Source organism: Chelonus insularis, unplaced genomic scaffold (genome assembly GCF_013357705.1).
Source record: "Chelonus insularis isolate UGA/USDA-ARS -01 unplaced genomic scaffold, ASM1335770v1 contig_135_pilon, whole genome shotgun sequence".
NCBI classification, from domain to species: domain Eukaryota; kingdom Metazoa; phylum Arthropoda; class Insecta; order Hymenoptera; family Braconidae; genus Chelonus; species Chelonus insularis.
In genome coordinates, this window is record NW_023276376.1 from 1,320,251 (window position 1) to 1,337,710 (window position 17,460).

The 17,460-nt window shown below is 31.4% G+C and overlaps 3 protein-coding genes across 7 annotated transcripts; 2 read left to right on the forward strand and 1 right to left on the reverse strand.

The window, feature by feature from the left end:
• The first annotated feature begins 7,520 nt into the window (after positions 1-7,520).
• Positions 7,521-10,222, forward strand: LOC118074394 (cytochrome P450 307a1-like). The gene is made up of 3 exons (XM_035095570.1): positions 7,521-8,718; positions 8,934-9,728; positions 9,825-10,222. The coding sequence occupies exons 1-3, from the start codon at positions 8,265-8,267 to the stop codon at positions 10,151-10,153; spliced, it is 1,578 nt and encodes a 525-aa protein (XP_034951461.1). The 5' UTR covers positions 7,521-8,264; the 3' UTR covers positions 10,154-10,222.
• A 475-nt stretch (positions 10,223-10,697) lies between these two features.
• LOC118074462 (facilitated trehalose transporter Tret1-2 homolog) lies at positions 10,698-13,876 on the reverse strand. Its single transcript, XM_035095674.1, has 5 exons — positions 13,735-13,876; positions 13,562-13,621; positions 12,526-12,661; positions 12,145-12,464; positions 10,698-12,073 (listed from the first exon to the last, which is right to left on the reverse strand). Exons 1-5 carry the CDS (start codon positions 13,768-13,770, stop codon positions 11,108-11,110), a joined length of 1,518 nt encoding a protein of 505 aa, XP_034951565.1. The 5' UTR covers positions 13,771-13,876; the 3' UTR covers positions 10,698-11,107.
• LOC118074463 (facilitated trehalose transporter Tret1-like) lies at positions 13,307-17,221 on the forward strand. 5 transcript variants are annotated; one of them, XM_035095678.1, is made up of 9 exons: positions 13,307-13,477; positions 13,547-13,642; positions 14,589-14,772; positions 14,915-15,062; positions 15,144-15,314; positions 15,422-15,570; positions 15,642-16,171; positions 16,250-16,400; positions 16,468-17,221. In XM_035095678.1, the coding sequence occupies exons 3-9, from the start codon at positions 14,728-14,730 to the stop codon at positions 16,750-16,752; spliced, it is 1,479 nt and encodes a 492-aa protein (XP_034951569.1). In that variant the 5' UTR covers positions 13,307-13,477; positions 13,547-13,642; positions 14,589-14,727; the 3' UTR covers positions 16,753-17,221. The 5 variants fall into 5 exon arrangements, with proteins under 5 accessions (XP_034951569.1, XP_034951567.1, XP_034951568.1 ...); XM_035095676.1 differs by lacking the exon at positions 13,307-13,477 and adding an exon at positions 13,954-14,060 and having other exon boundaries at positions 13,631-13,642; XM_035095677.1 differs by lacking the exons at positions 13,307-13,477; positions 13,547-13,642 and adding exons at positions 13,744-13,774; positions 13,954-14,060.
• Positions 17,222-17,460: the final 239 nt, after the last annotated feature.

Genomic DNA, 17,460 nt, shown 5'->3' on the forward strand with positions numbered 1-17,460 from the left:
TAATTTTATGATAATGCAAAATTTTTTGCTTAGTTTATTGTTTAATGACATTAACTCGAATTTATGCTCAATTTCAAATTTTCCTTTTACGAGTACTTTACATAAAAGTAATTACCATTAGATAAATTCAAATAGTTGTATTTATTTTTATACATATTAAATTAATGACTTTTTCATTATTTACAATAATACTAATAATACTTGGATTATTTTCTATTATCAATAACTCAAGAAAAAGAATAAACAGTTATAACAAATTCAAACTAAAGTTAAGATAATAATCACAAATATTACAATTTCGATAATAAGTAAATAATTCTTATTAATAAATGATGTCCGATCACGTGTACACAAAAGCATAAAATTAAGCAAAATAAATTAAACTGAAAATGTTGTAACTTATCAGATTATTATGTAATATCATAAAAGATGTCATTAATTAGCTATTTAGAGTTAGTGAAATAATAATTTAGTGTCTCGTGCAGAAATAAATCACGTGGAAGAACTGAACAAGTCGAATGATTGTCATTCCTTGGCCTTGGTTTTTCACGCGCGATTGAGTTCCTTTGGCTTATATTTTATAAAGTCAACGCCTAGATTTCTAGATCACTAGCATACCGGGCTTTATTTTTCAACCTCAAATATTTATAAAGTCATTTGATGTACACACTGATACCAGCAAAATCTCGTCAATCAAACATTAAATACCCACTGGTTGTTGACGATAATAAGGCATTGCATAGTTGTCCCAGTAGTAAACGTAACTTCAATAACATTTCATTACGACATCGTACTCTTGCTTTATCAGTTGATAATTTTTTTTCAATACTCCACTTGCTAAATATTTTATTTTCAGCAATCTCTTTTTATCTTACCATCAATAAAAGTTCACTTAATCATCATATCAAGTAAAAATAGCTGCATTTTGAAGAGTATTGTTGCCCTAGGACACTGAATATTTACTCTCTAAGATAAAGTCTGTGAAGACCTTGATGATTTATCAAGGCGATAAACCAGCAGAGACCCTTAGAGATACATCTTCAGTTCAGTTCTATGAATTATTCAAAAACAATCAAGTTAGGATAACTTGGGCACTAGGTTGTAACGTGACCAAGTGAATACTAGAAAAAGAGGGTATTTCTCAATGAAGAACAAGTCGAAATCAGAGGTACACTTGATGAGGACTGGAGATTGAAGAAAATGCCAAGATTGGTGATAGATAAGATGACTTTCTCTCTGAACAGTAAATTTCCTAGTGATATAGGAAAAATTGACTATTAGTAGACAGTTTAGTCTACACTACTGTGACTTTTTATACACGTATAGAGAGTTTTACAAGTGAGAATAATTTTATTATACATGAATTGGCTCCAGATTATGTTTCAATACCACATCAACATAGATTCCTATCAAACCTGACTTTTTTGGATGACTCTTACTGTCTTTTATCTCAGTCCATTGGTCATTTTTTGTTCTCACTTCTATTTGCCCCTGGTATTACATACATACATTCATCATAAATCTTTTGACTTGGGTCCTAAAGGTATATTCTCTCTTCTTTTCTTGATTTTTGTCTTCTTTAGTCTTGACAATCGCCTTGGTATAGATTCATTATTGATGCAAGCACAAAATAAACGGGTCAGCAGCTCATATTTTTAGCATTTTTGTATACCATTTTCTTTTTATTCTTTAACACCCTTATTACATTATTCATAGTAATTAAAATGTTACATTATAAAGATGCTTAGGTACGGAAGTAGTTTACATAAAATAAACATTTTAAATTTACATTTACTATTTTACTTTTATTTTATCAAAATGTATTTTTTTTTTTTATTAAATTTAATGAATAATACATTTAAAATATTTTTTCGTTTTTTAAATAAAATATCAAAAAGAATAGATGTCCAGTATTTTTTATTTGGCCATCAACATAAATAGTATATGATAATTTCTGAAAAAAATTTTTTGATTCTATTTAAATCCAAGATGTAATAAAAAATTCAGATTTTTAATTAAAGTAGATTATTAAACGAGTTCTTCAAAATCGAAATCAAGTTTACATATAATATTCCACCTGGAGCGAACACGAGGCACTCTAGACAGATAATTTTATTTATAAACTCCAACAAAAAATCAAAAAATAAATCAAAATGTCCATAAACCAGACATAAAAGTAAAATATTTTTATGTAAGAAGTTTTATATCATCGTAGAATTTCGTGAAAGAGGATTTTTAAATTTCCACTATGATACATGCGAAATAAAAAGAAGGGAAAACATATACGATATTGCGAGGGATGTCACATTCATTCATGGACAACCGCCGACGTCTGCATAATCTCATTGTGACTAGCCAGTCGTATATCTTTATATATGTATTTATAGTATAATGCTAAATCCTTTCTACACCCATCGATATCCCTCGTTTTCCGGTGTTTGCATATTGACGGAAGCTAGAGGACGTAGAAATGTGAAGCAACGACGCAGAAAAATCGTTCAGTATGTCTTTAGGTAACGTCTGCAAATAATACTTGATATTTTTTCAATTTTCTTAGAATACTTGTTATATCATTATTATTCTAACCTTTACCTATCGTAATCAACACTTTATTCCATTTGCAACCTAGCGTCATGCTTATTGCATACCGTTTAAAAGTGTTTAGAATACAAAAAAAAAAACACTAAGTAGATCAGTATTTTTAGTCTACCCACGATAATAAATAATGATAATATAAACCCACGTCATTGTGAATACGTAATCGAATTAAGTGAAAATGTGATTAAATTTCTACAATATGTGGTAAATGTGATTCCTCTCACATAGGTGTATATATATACATATACTGAAAAATGTATCACAAATCTTATGTTGAATAATATCTATACATGAATCAGACGCAAAAGTACCGTTACGTAATGTTGTCATCTTCATCTTATTTCGTGGATAGAAAAAAAAAGAAAATAAAATTATTTTATTTTGACTCTCGATTTTACCGTTAACTATAATATCATGAGAATATAAGTAGTTTTTTTTCAGGGTCGCTAACCTGAAATGCTATTTGAGATAAATAAATGATGAACTTATAGTTTCATCATACTTCCGTACTGTTAATTAATCATCAAAATTATTGTACACTTGGAATGGTATTTATTGCATCAGTCATTTAGCATCTCTAAATTCACCTGACTCTGGATGATGATATGAATGCATTCATTCAAAAGTCATCTTACTATGTCTTTTCTTTAAGCATGCACTTAACAAGAGTGTAAAGAGTGATCGTCGGTCAAGGCCGGCCGGTAGCACTACAGCGAAAGGGGGACTTTCCACACACGTAACCATTCCTCCTCCTCCACCACCTTCTTCTTCTTGATGTTTATTGGTACTGGTTGGCGGCCCGGCCGATTACCTCAGAAAAGACTTGACTGGTCATCACAATAACAAGAGTTTTACTCTCTCGTTTGGCTGCTGTGATTACCTATAACGACCATGTCCAGTGTCACTCAAGAATGTGGTCTAAGTGATGAGTTTGGAGTCATCGGACTCTAAAACAAATATTTCGTAATCATCAATGTAGTTTTTTCCAATAATCTATGCCTGATTTATCTAGAATATTTTCAATGTTAATCAAATTAGTTAGAAGGATCGAGAAAATTAGTTTCCCATGATGGAAACTTCTTATGGCATTAAGTAGTAAATAATGTTTTGAATCACAACAAAATTCTCCGTTATGCTTGAGCAACTTAGATATCATTACAAATGAGTCATTTGAGAAAGTTGGAAATTAATATATATGATATATTGTCAACTTGTGTGTTTATTTGATGACTATTATTATTATTTAGTTTAACCTACCAGCTTGTGTATAATTTTTAGATTCGGGTTTATATACAAAGGACAGGGTAATTTAGATGCAGCGACGATGATTTGGATTTCAAATAAATCAGTTGACCCAGGTGCATCCATCTTATATCATTATATAAATAAAATGTCCTCTTCTGTTATTTTTGCATAATCTATATAGAGATCACCAAAAACGATTGTTAAAGTCACTTCGTTGTGTCACTTTTTTTTACTGATGAATGATCAGCATCGATGATGCTGATGGAACTGATCTTCTTCAATGCATCTTGAATTATTTAATTTTAAAGTAACATAGTGTATCGAATTTTGCGATTCTTCAAGTTAAATTCACCTTATATACACGCCTACACGATTAGAAATATATTTTATTCATCGTCAACGATGCTTCAAACGCAGCAATCGCTGACAGAATATCAAACGTGCGGTTTTTTACTCAAATAAATGAATTTATTTTACCAGAATTTGCAAATTTATCATTGATCCTTCTATCAAATGATCTAAGAATATTCAAAGAAAAATAGAAAATATTATTTTAGGTCAAAAAATCAAAATATTAAAAAAGCATTATCTTAATGATCAATTAAAGATGGTAAATATTCTACTGATAAGTTGTATCATCAGTAATACACTTTTATCATTTAATCTTTATAAGCACATGACAAACGTTGATTTAACGCTTAATAGAGTAGCAAGCAATGAACTCGAATGCATTAAATAGATTATAAATAATTTGCAATTAGATCAAAGTATGGTAGCTATTCAAGAATAGTTGTAGTGTTGACTGATTGCGTTAAATTGTTTCATAGTGAATGTTTTGAGCGATCATGCATTCAATGCTGTTGGCGCTAATGCGGAAACAGTCTATGTATGTAATATGAAAACCGGGAATTGGTGCCACCCGCCGTCACACTCAGAGTCACGTTATACCTACATGGCAGGTCAAACTCGCTACAAAACAGGTGCAGAATTTCATCAACCCCCTTTTAAGTGTACTTTTTCCACTAGTGTTTGAATTTTTATATTGTTTATTGTATCTATAGGTTTTTAGACTCTTATCCAATCAATTTACAGACATATATTCTGAGTTCGAAGTTCGAATCCCCGTTACGGTAATGTTAATTTCTGCCATCCAGGCCAATACATGCTTGTTGAACTTTACATATACTTCAAGTGCCGTTCTTTATTTCCAGGATCATTTAAACATTAAATTCCGGTAGTTGAGCTTAAATTCATTGCATTCCACTCTATGCGTGTATGATTGACTATGCTAAAATTATATAAAGCATTAACTCACTCGCTGATCACCATATTTACTGTTTACCGGCGACAGTTCTATTAAGTGAGCGTCTCTGACATCAATCCATAATCGTTATCTGCTCAGATTTGTCTCAGAGGTACTTTTATTTACTGTATTTTCTGCAGCTTACATAAAACTATCATTACCGTTAGAAGTGCAAAATCAATTGTTAATCAACACTATCACATGATGAAATTTACCATTTCTATTACACTTTTTCTTTCAGGATCAAACCTGAATCTAAAAATAATATGCATATGATTAGAGTGAAATTTGATGATTAGTTGACATTTATTGCTGATCTATTAAAGCTCCAAATGCCCATCTTATATAACAAAGAGGAGTATGCTGAGAGAGATGGGTATGTGGTATTATAAGTGACGGAAGTTTTTATCTTAGATCAGAAATTAATTTACATGCCAAATGCATTTGGACATCTTCAAGCTGAGTCTCTTGTTGGTTTCTTTCTCATCCATAGTGAGTACATAGTGAGTATTGTAGAAGTGTGTAGATAGGTAGGTAGGTAGATATTGCTACGAGTAGCAACCTTGATTTTGGCTGTTATATCCGACGTTGGGACCTTCGTAGCAACAGACTATTGGCATAATCGCAAAGATCGAAAGCAGAATGGAGAAACCTTCTTTCAGCTCAACTATCAATTGAAGTTTGATTATGTATATACATATCGATGACTTGTAGATTCGTGACAGTATATACAATTTACTTATCGCTAAATTACACAAAAAAGAGGTCATGATTTTCAAAAACAAGGTCTTTGTTGCGTAAAAAATTTGAAAAAAAGACTTTGAAGAATGACCCTGAATCACCTGATTGAAGTGTCAGTTATTTTTTATAAGCTTATGATATAATCTAATTATTTGATAGTTTTTTTTTATTTTTAATTTATTCAATCATATGAAATTTGTATAATTCATGCTGAGATGTGCCAAGAAGAAATGAAAGAAGAAGGTAAATAAATAATAAAATAAAAGAAAGGGAAAATGAAGCAAATGGAACGACTTGTGGCTCAGCGACGTACACCTCTCCCTTTCTTTTCCCGACACTGGTGAATCTGACGAGAAACACAAACAAGCACGCGAACACATGAGGCAGCAAAAGTGAGTGCTTTCCCGTTATGTCTGGCTATACACATTATAGGGGCGTTGAAATACCGCTAACTTCTCAGAAATTGACTCTCGATGCAAGTGAAGTAATCTACTCACTGCGTAGTTATAGTTGCAATTATTAGTATCTGTTTAAGCCAATTCGTGGACCATATTAGTGTAATATACAAGTACCTGGAAAGAAGTACTTCTTTGATAGATGATACTTTTAATGTGCATTTAGTCATGCTACGCTTTTTCATACTCCTCTGCCGCATGTTTTATTCACACGTGGCCAAAACATGCTTACTTTATGGAATTTGCCTGCCAAAGTATTTCTTTTTTTTTTTGTATTTTAAATGTCCATATGTACTTTCGTCGATTAAAATACATCAATTCGATTTTTTTTCAATCAAATTTTTTGTTTTACCAGTTTTTAGCATTTTTTTCATCTTTATTTTTAACTTTTAGTAATAGTTGGCGATATATTCACCTGCTAAGTAGATTAATTAAATGGTAATATTGTGATTTATAATATATTCCGGAATTGGTTGTGTTAATAAATAAACTTTTACTCATTGATATTCATTTAAAATTACAAAATGCAGGCACATAACACATCTTTCTAGAAGAATCTTGTGATGGTATCAGCAAAATCGTGGAACTTGGCATTTTATATTATGATTAAATAAACAATAAGATGTCAGATCGTCTGATGAAACTGGGTCGATGCAAGTCTTCCGGGTGTAGCCAAAAAAAAATTTCCACGCTTTCCGTGGATCTATTGATTTTCAACTCGCGATCGAGTCAAGTCATTGGTGTGACTGTTATCTTACCAACTCCCCCCGACACATTCGAGTTCGTGGAAGCTACGTGTCTCTTGTCTAAGTGGGTCGGCCCGTGCGCACCACAACGTCAATTATTCTCAGATACTACATTCTTCTTAAGTTCCGGGTCTCACCGAAACTCATCGATCTTTCCACGGAGCAGCAATGTCATCTTTATGCTCACGTGCATCTTTGCATCATATATTCAAATCTCTCATAATTCATCTATTATTTACTTGAGAAAAAATTAATTTATTCGATCACTTTATAGGTTTTAAGTAGCAACAGCCATTCTAAAAGATCAACATATTGAAAATGATTATCATTTATCAGGTTGAAGAACATGGTAACAACTTTTAGGGGATGTACGAAAAACCATCACTTCCTTTCTAGGCATACTCTTGATGATATTAAATTTACCAAGTCTACTTTACCAAAAAGTAGTCGTGTTATGTTCCAGCTAAAACAATTAATTTTCCTGCCATATATGAGATTGTCAGTGGATGGTGACTGTAATGAAAACAAGTGGTTGTCTGGTGTACCAGAGAGGAACTGGACTAAGGACAACCTGAAAGGGGAGTAGCAACACCTTAATGGTAAATGGTTAAGAAGGGCAAGAAGTGTCCCTTTACAGTTTCCAACTTGAACCTCCCTCTTCTTCTTCATCTCTTGTTTTCTTTATTCTTTATCAGCAGTTTTGATCTTTTTCACTTTCTTTCTTTCTTTCTCTCATTATAAATAAACGAATTTGAAGGAAATCCAATCATCTCCTTTGGGTCTCAATTGGTCCGCTGAGTTTCGTATCTCATGGGGTACAGCACTCTCCAATAATCAATCGTGTCCTGTCTCACGAATCCATATGTATGGGGTGAGCACCGACGTAAATGTGCTGACTACATTGGGTCGGTATATAAGGTAGCCGGCCACCATCCAATCCTCAGACCGAGTTTGATCGTCAAACTGTTTGGAGACGCGCTCATCTGTATTTACTTGATACTTTTTACATCACCAAATAGTACTTTTTTTGGTTTTTTATATATTTCACTGTCAATGATACTAGACTTTACCATTTCATTCTAAAATCATAGACGTATTAATACTTCCCAAGTGTTCACATTTATTTATCCATCCAAGTTTTGAGTTGTATTTTTGAATTAGAAGAAAAAGAAGAAAATGTTGACATTAAGCATGTTTGACATGTTGAGCACTACTACTTATCTCCTCATAATTGGAGTCATTGTCGGTGTAGTGTTGATACTCGTAGATCATGCGAGATCAATCAAAAGGAAAAGAACACTTGCTAGAGTGATCATTGAAGATGGAGAAGCTCCAGATACTGCCGTGAAGAATAAACAAATCCTTCGTGATCCTCCTGGACCTGTTCCATATCCAATTACGGGATCAATTCATCTTCTTGGTCAATATGATGTTCCTTACAAGGCGTTTGCCTATCTTACCAAGAAATACAATAGTCAGGTGATAAAACTCCGAGTAGGATCAGTACCATGTGTTGTTGTCAATGGATTAGAGAACATCAAGGAGGTATTATTTGCTAAAGGACAACATTTTGATTCCCGGCCAAATTTTGTCAGATACAACAAACTCTTTGCTGGAAATAAAGAAAATTGTAAGTTAATAACTTGTAAACTCATAAAATATTGTCGTAGTATCGATGACATTGAAACATTTTAATTACCTTGCACTTTTATTTGAAAATTCAATGTAATAAGAGACGATAAATTCCATTCATTGTATATATATGCATACACATATCTGTAATAACGCGAAACTTGAGTGTGTGTCAAGTTACTTTTATAAATAATTTTTTTCTTTTTTCTCTAGCATTGGCCTTCTGCGACTGGTCCGAGATACAGAAATCTCGACGCGAGATGCTCCGCAACCATACATTCCCACGTGCCTTTACTTACCAGTACAACCAGCTGAATGTAATCATTGCATCGGAAGTGGAGAACCTGTTGGCTCACCTTGACAAACCACTTGGTACGATGAAGGTCGCGGTCAAACCACTTGTACTCAATACATGCGCCAATATTTTCACCAGTTACTTCTGCTCACGCCGCTTCGAATTCGGCGATATGACTTTCCGTCAAATGGTCCAGAATTTCGATCGAGTCTTCTACGAAGTCAATCAAGGTTACGCTGCCGATTTTATGCCATTTTTGATGATAATGCACGCCAAAAATATGTCCAATGTAGCCAATTGGACACAAAAAATTCGACAGTTCGTTGAAGATAAAATTGTTGAAGATCGTCTAAAAAATTGGACTGAAGTCATTCCTGAAAAAGATTACATGGATTGTCTCATTAACCACATTAAATCTAACGCTGAACCCAAAATGTCTTGGGAGACTGCTTTATTTGCTCTGGAAGACATCATCGGTGGACATTCGGCTATTGGTAACTTTCTCGTCAAAGTCTTTGGTTTTTTAGCCACTAGAAGACATATTCAAGAAATTGCACAAAAAGAAATCGATGAAGTTAAGATAACAGGCAATACTGTTGGCTTGGAGCACCGACACTCAATGCCATATACTGAAGCTATTCTTCTTGAAGCCATTCGACTTATTGCCAGCCCGATCGTTCCTCATGTTGCAAACAGAGATACTTCAGTAGCTGGTAAGAATCTTTCACAATTATCCTAAAACAAATCAACCGTTTGAATAATATATTTAATAAATAATAATAATAATAAAAATCTTACTTTTGTTCCAGGATTCAAAGTAGATAAAAATACATTTATATTCCTCAACAACTACGAATTAAACATGTCAGCAGATCTTTGGGATACTCCAACAGAATTCATGCCAACTCGATTTATCAAAGAAGGCAGGATATCCAAACCAGAATACTTCCTACCTTTTGGAGGTGGCAGGCGATCATGCATGGGTTACAAAATGGTCCAGTATCTCAGTTTTTCAATTCTTGCTAGCATCTTAAAGAATTACACAATAGCTCCTATTGAAGAAGAAGTCTATAAAGTACCAGTTGGTAGTCTTGCATTACCCGAAACAACATTCAGTTTTAGGTTTGAAAGACGATGAAGTCCTATTTGCTGATAATCATTTAAGTATATATTAATTTGAAAGCTCAAATAATTATTATATAAATGAAATTACTAGATTTTAAAGTGACTAATATTGATGCTCAATGATCTTAATACAGATCAATTGATAATAATTTTTTTATGACTAGACTGTTTTAGATCATAATTTATATGTTTATACTTTCATTTCATTTAAATTAATGTTCATCGTCATTTTTTCATTATGTTTTAAATTATATAATAATAATTTATTTCATACTTGCGAGGATGAGAAAAAAAGAATGAGCTTAAAAAAAGATGAGTTATTGTTACTATAACTACATCGAATATATTTGTTAATATTTGTTATTGAATTATTATCATTATTATTATTTTAATAATAATTATTATTGTAGATCGACACATCATAGTGTATATCTGTGTATTTGTTGTACATTACTTTTGATTTTGTTATTTAATTTACAATATTATTGTTGTCATTTATAATTAGTTAATTTATTATTTAAGTATTTTAATAAAAAAAATTCAAAAATACAATTATATGTTGTTCACTTTTTTTTTTTAATAGTATAATAAATCTATAAATAACTTATTTATATAGTAATAAAATTATGAACACATGTGATTTGTAACTTATCAATTGTCTATGAATAATGCAATGTCTTTGGCTTGAATAGCATTACAATACATATTTATGTACATTTTTAACTGCACAGCCTAAAATATAAATTCATTGTAGGAAGGTGTAGTACGATTAATACATCAAATATGTAAAAACTTAGTACGTAGCTTATGAATATTTGTATTGAGTATATTCTATCATATCATCTTTAGATTAAGATAATACTTGGCTGTTTTTTATTGGAACTGTGATGAATATTTTTAGGTAATCTCTTTTTCCAGACATCCATCTCACACAGGTGTCTGGCCCGCCTTAAATCTTGTATCATTTTTAAACACCATCAGTAGTCGAGTCCTTAGGAGGGAACATTTTTTCTTTTTCTTCTTGAATCTGGAGTGTAAATCTTCGTTTTTTTGAAAATAGTTCATCTATTTCATGAAGAGTTTTACCCTTGGTTTCAGGTAAGCAAAAAATAACAAAAATTGTACCAGCTAAAGATGCTAAAGCATAAAATAAAAACACTCCGTGTTTACCCATTGAATTCAACATATCTGGGTAAGACTTAACAGTAATGAAACTGAAAATGTATGCAGCGCAAGTACTAATTCCAGAGAGGATGTCCTTGACCTTCACTGGGAAGATCTCACCTACCATTGCAAAAGGTAAAGTTAAAAATCCAATGGTACTCATAAAAATGTATACGAGGACACAGATTGCTGGTATTAAACCACGATCGCCAATGAAATGCCCTCGATTGACGAGGAATAGATAAATTGAGAGTATTCCCATACAAAGTGTCATGCCAATACCCGATGCAATTGATGGTATTCTTCTACCCCATTTCTTAGAAGCACAAGCTACAAGAATGGATCCAGCAAGTCGAGTAATTCCGATTAGTATAGCACCTAAGTATGCGTCCATTTTTATTCCAGCTTCTGCGGTAATGTCTACAGCATAAAAAACTACGACAAAAATTCCAGAAAATTGTTGGAAGAAGAAGTATGCTAACATGATGAAAAATGGCTTTAGGGAGCTTGTTTTCGTCAAGTGTTTTAATAATGACCGCTTTTCTGAATTGTTTATATTATTTTGAGAATTATAAAGTTCTTTTTCAATTTCTACAGTTATCGAATGATTTTTTGGCACTCCACGAAATTTTTTCATTACCACTCGAGCTTCATCTAGACGGCCTTTATTACGTAACCAGATGGGAGACTCTGGAATTGCTAATATTATCAAGATAATTGCTACTGTAGGGAAAAGACTACACATAAGAGCAATTAATCGCCAATTGTCCTGAAAATTTACATTATCTTATTATAAATTATTAATCTTGTATTAAAGTATATTAAATGAATTTTAATTACTTGAATTATGTATCCAAAGACATATACTAATAAAATTCCCAAAGCGATTGATATACTACTCCAAGTAACCATTGTACTTCTCCATGCAGGTGTAGCGATTTCTGCTGTATAAACGGTTGCTGGTACAGAAGCTAAACCAGTTGCAACTCCTGAAACAACTCTTCCAACCACCAATTTTTCATAATTCGGTGCCATATATATCAAAAGCCATCCAATGAGAGAAAAAGTTGATGTGACCATTAAACTTAATCGTCGTCCTCTTCTCATGATGAAGCTTGATAAAATGCATCCAATTGGAGTACCAAAAGCTGCTGCTCCAGCTAAAAACCATCAATAATTTATGTCTGAGTAATCTGGAAAACAATTTACTAATTAATTTACCTATCCATGATGCTTGATTCTCATCAACTGTTAAATCACTTTCACCTGACCGAAGAGTTGGAAGAATAACAGCGCTATATCCTAGACTCATTGCTGGTCCAAGAATAGATACATTTGCAAACAGACTCATTATCATCTGTGTAAATAGAATAATCATTTATTACGGCTAATTAACTTTATTACACTATAAAGTTCTTAATTGGTAATTTATATAACATTCAATAAGATATCTCTACAAATACTATTGCATAATTTCATGACATTATTCGCTATCACAAGGGTTTTCCCGCAAATTTTTTTCCTAAGATTTCAGAAATGATTCGAGTAATTCTTCAATTAATTACTTCAAAAGGAAAAGATGAATAGATTACAAACTACTTGAAATTGTTAAACATGTGAATCATTTTTATCATGGTTGTATCAATCGATAAACAATCAAAATAATTACATTTTATACTTTGTATTTAGTGTTCATCTATCTTAAACTCTTTAATGTTGATTTTAATCAAGTTGTAATGAAGAACATAAAGACTAATCAAAAATAGCAATATTATAAAAATTATAATATCATAAAGAAAGAAGAATGAATGAAATATATTTTATAAGTGAATCATAAATTGTGATAACAATTTTTTTTTTCTTGTCAGTTGATGACTTCTTGATCTTAAGTTACGTTGTACCCATATATAAACAAACAAAAATATCATGTATGTGTTAAAGATAATTTTTAAGTAGTTATAACAAATTAATTATTAATTAGAGATATTAATACATTTTCGGTTAAAAAAGCTGATGAATAATTTTTAACTAAAAATTGAAGCCATAAGGATGGGTTTGGCGTATAAATATTTAACAAAACCGGTTCAACGAGGTCTTCCAGTCTCTCTCAGAAAATTAAACTCATGCTACTTCCAATCTACTGAACAATATCATATTTTAGCGATAAATTACTGTAACGTAAAAATCATTTTCTACTTATTTCATGTTACATTCAATATTTTTTTCTGTTCATTCCTATCAGGTTTTCGTCACTTACTTGATAAATAAGACCTCTTCGCTTTTGAAGCCTCTGTTCTTCCGCTGAACTTAACTCGACCTGTTGAATGTGATAACAATAGTTAAGTAACAGTCTTTGTTTAAATTCGTTATTTTATAATCAATCATAAAATATATGTTATTTAATATAATATATAAAATGTTGAAGTTTACCTTCATTTCCACTACTTGATTGCTCTCATTCATCATGTTGGTGTGTAATTTTCCTTTCACTTTCTTTAAACAAAGGCTAACCGATAACTTTCTAATTGCTTTAAAATAGAATTAAATCCATAAACTTCAGTTTATTTAAGACAATTCTTTACTTTTTTATGTTATCTATTGCAATGATATATTTTTATTAAAATGAAATAATGTATTCGATGTTCGCAGAAATGAGCTTATCAAATGGAACAAAGATTCTTTAGAGATTCGAACAGTTCGAGTTTCAGTTATCGACTGGTGAATAGGCGAACGGTCTTCTTGGAAATGATCGCAAAGTATACAGAGACTTGTATGATAGTGTATTATAAGAAATAAAGGAGTCTTTTCCATCTCACTAGGGGTGATGATCAATCCAAGAAATTAAGAAATGATGTTTCTTGAATAGAATTTCAACTCTATAAAGTTGGATTATCTAAATGATATTCGTGTCATGCGAATATAAACCGTAATCGGATATTGTAGAATTAGCTCAGTATTAAATGACGCAAGATGATGGGAATATTATTAAGATATCACAATGACAAGAAAATGTCAATGTAACGCTTCCTCGAGATTTGTTTCAAGATTGTTTATACAACCTTGCACTTTACTTCTTGACTATTATTATTTTATAATCTAATATCACTTTTAAAGAAGATCAGCTTTTCCGTCTCACTACTTACGTTTGTTATGAAATCCTTGAATGCTCAAGTTATTCAACAAGTTAACGTACTCTTGCTAATTTTGATTAATGATTTAGTGATAAAAATTTTCTTTTCGTTAACACAAATCGCTAATCTTTATTATCGAATTGATAATTTCAGTTTAATCCTACCTGTCTGACTGATAAAAACGATTCACATCCAATCTTTCGACAATAAAGAATTTGATGCCAAATCAGGCACAGAATCTACATGAGTTCATTCTTTTTCTTAAGTAGTTTGATATCTCTCATCTAATAAAATGTATCTATCAAAGTATTGCTTAGATCGTTCAACATTGATTCAGGTATTAAACGAAATTTTTAAAGTAATTATGTAAACTGAAGTCAATAAACAAAAATATACGTTGTAAATAAACAAAAGGTCAATGAACAGCGGCAGAGCTTTTAAAACATCCCATGTTGTTAATCAAACAAACCTATTTTTAGTTTTGCTATGGATGTTATGCAATGACAACTTTAACTGTATCTGGAATGAGCATGGGATTTTCATCAGTGGCATTACCTTTGTTAACAAAAAATGACACATCTGAATCAACACTATTGTATCTTAATGGATCAGCTGCAGTTTGGTTTGGTAAACTCTTGATTCAATTTAAACTTTAGTTTTAATTTGTTTGTTTATTTGTATTAGTGATATTGTTTGTTATTTTAAAAGCATCAATTACTTCAATTGCCATTATTTTTGGATGCATTATGAGTTCTTTAACTATGACAGCAGGACGAAAAATGGCAATGACAATTTCTGGCATTGTTGCTATTATTGGTTGGATAATTATTGCGACAAGTTATCAAGTTTATTCATTACTCATCGGCAGATTTTTGACAGGTACAATTGATTACAGTAGAACATGTAATGTTTATGATGATAAAAAAAAAATAACAATATTACACATTGTTTTTCGTAAATTATTTACGTCGTTCTATATTTTATAGGATTTGCCATAGGTTTAGCAGCAACACCTGCACCAGTTTATACAGCAGAAATTGCAACGTCACGATATAGAGCAACTTTAACGTCATGTACGAATTTCTTTATCTGCATCGGAATTTTACTCATATATTTCCTAGGATTCATCATATCTGTAAGAAAAAATTCTTGATTAATTTTTATCAAAATATTTCAAAAATATTATTAATTATTATCTTTTTCCAGAATAACTGGAGATTGGTTGCATCATCGTCGGTGGTTGTGCCTACAATATCTGTCATTTTGATTGCACTTTGGTTACCTGAAAGCCCAAGATGGCTTTTAGATCAAAATCAACCCCTAAAAGCTAAAGAAGCTTTACTTCGTTTACGAGGATTAAGTTGTGAAACTAGTGAGTTTTCTGAAGAATTTAGTCAGCTTGTTCATTACCATGAAAAAACTTCTATTAATATTACGAATAACTTATCCTCATCCTTTGGAGAAACTTATCCTCATCAGACATCATCTGGAAATATCTTTTTAAAGAAAGTGAAGAGTTTTTGGATAATTTCAAAACTACCAGAAGTATGGAAACCATTCATTATTCTTAACATATTTTTTTTAATTCAACAATTTTGTGGCATTTATGTGTTAATGGCTTACACAGTTGAACTCATTATTAATGCAGGAATTACTATTGATCCTTACTTAATAAGTGTTTTCATTGGAGTAATTCAAACTATTGGAGCTCTTGCTCTTACATTGTGTAGTTCCAGGTATCAACTCTGAATAATACTTAGTGCCACTATAAAATTGTTCTTATTAGTTTAATTCAACTGTTTTCTTCCATGTAGAATGGGCAGAAAGCCAGCATCAATTATTTCTGGAATAGGAATGACCGTATCTTTAGGTGTTTTAGGAACCTACATTTTCTTAAATGATGAAAATAATCATTTGAACACAAAATATTTCTTTATTCCTATTGCTGCTTTGCTCGTTTTTGTCGTAAGTATTTTATCGTCTTGAATTATTTTCAAATTAATCTACAAACCTAATTCTATTATTGTTTCAGGCAACTGGATCCTTTGGATTTTTATCAATTCCTTGGGCTATGATTGGTGAATTATACCCAACACGATTTGTCAATATTCTTGGTCCTCTGACAACATGTCTAGAAGGATTATTCAACTTTGCATCGATTCAAATTTATCCTATACTTGTTGCTTGGAGTTTCCCAGCTACAATTTTTTTGTATTTTTCTATTTCCTTTATCGGAATTTTTTTTGTTATTTTTATTTTACCAGAAACTTATAATCGATCTAAAAGTCAAATTGAAAATAATTTTAAAAAAAATTGACATTCACTTTGTACTTTTTATTTTCAATTAAATTGTTTACATGAATGTAGATACTGTTGTTGTGTATATTGAATTTTGCGCAAGAAAGTAGATACGTATGCCCTCTGCGTTAAAAGATATTGACTGAAGTTCAATGCCAAAAGAAGATAATATAGCAATCAGACAAGATTTCTTTCAACACAATTAATTTTTTATAAATTATTGGAATACGTTGGAATATTGATACAAAGAAAAAAGTTTTTTAAGCAATCGAATTTTTTAGATTAATTATAAGCTACAATGCTTTATGTCAAATGTGCATAAAGTATGAAAAGTAGTTATGACAACAGAAGATAATTTATCTGGAGCATACTCTAAATTGGTAAATACCATTTCTTCAACTTTAGATGTCAATAAAATAGAAAATTGCTCATATTGCTGTGAGTTTTGAAATGTAGTTATATTAATAAAATTTTATTGTTTTTACTCATATACATAGTTATATTTTCCATGATGCCGTTATAGCACACTAGGAAAATCATAAAAAATCATTTTTATTTACTGAAGATACAAATACTTAGAAACAAACTCACCACAACAGAGTATCTACCCAAAGGACCTAATTAAATCAGGTATGAAAACTCTACAATCATTTCCAATGATGAACCATTTTCATATTTTTGCTCTCAGCAATGAGCATGTTGAACACTTAACTCAATGCAGAATAGT

What these genes read in the sequence shown, in the direction of transcription:
- LOC118074463 (XM_035095678.1), top strand. Translation starts at nt 14,728, where the DNA reads ATGTATCTATCAAAGTATTGCTTAGATCGTTCAACATTGATTCAG. An exon ending in ATCAGCTGCAGTTTGGTTTG is followed by an intron (nt 15,063 to 15,143) that starts GTAAACTCTTGA and finishes TTATTTTAAAAG; the next exon opens with CATCAATTACTTCAATTGCC. An exon ending in TCCTAGGATTCATCATATCT is followed by an intron (nt 15,571 to 15,641) that starts GTAAGAAAAAAT and finishes ATCTTTTTCCAG; the next exon opens with AATAACTGGAGATTGGTTGC.
- LOC118074394 (XM_035095570.1), top strand. Translation starts at nt 8,265, where the DNA reads ATGTTGACATTAAGCATGTTTGACATGTTGAGCACTACTACTTATCTC. An exon ending in TGCTGGAAATAAAGAAAATT is followed by an intron (nt 8,719 to 8,933) that starts GTAAGTTAATAA and finishes TTTTTTCTCTAG; the next exon opens with CATTGGCCTTCTGCGACTGG. An exon ending in CAGAGATACTTCAGTAGCTG is followed by an intron (nt 9,729 to 9,824) that starts GTAAGAATCTTT and finishes CTTTTGTTCCAG; the next exon opens with GATTCAAAGTAGATAAAAAT.
- LOC118074462 (XM_035095674.1), bottom strand. Translation starts at nt 13,770, where the DNA reads ATGATGAATGAGAGCAATCAAGTAGTGGAAATGAAG. An exon ending in GAATCAAGCATCATGGATAG is followed by an intron (nt 12,465 to 12,525) that starts GTAAATTAATTA and finishes GATGGTTTTTAG; the next exon opens with CTGGAGCAGCAGCTTTTGGT. An exon ending in TCTTTGGATACATAATTCAA is followed by an intron (nt 12,074 to 12,144) that starts GTAATTAAAATT and finishes GTAAATTTTCAG; the next exon opens with GACAATTGGCGATTAATTGC.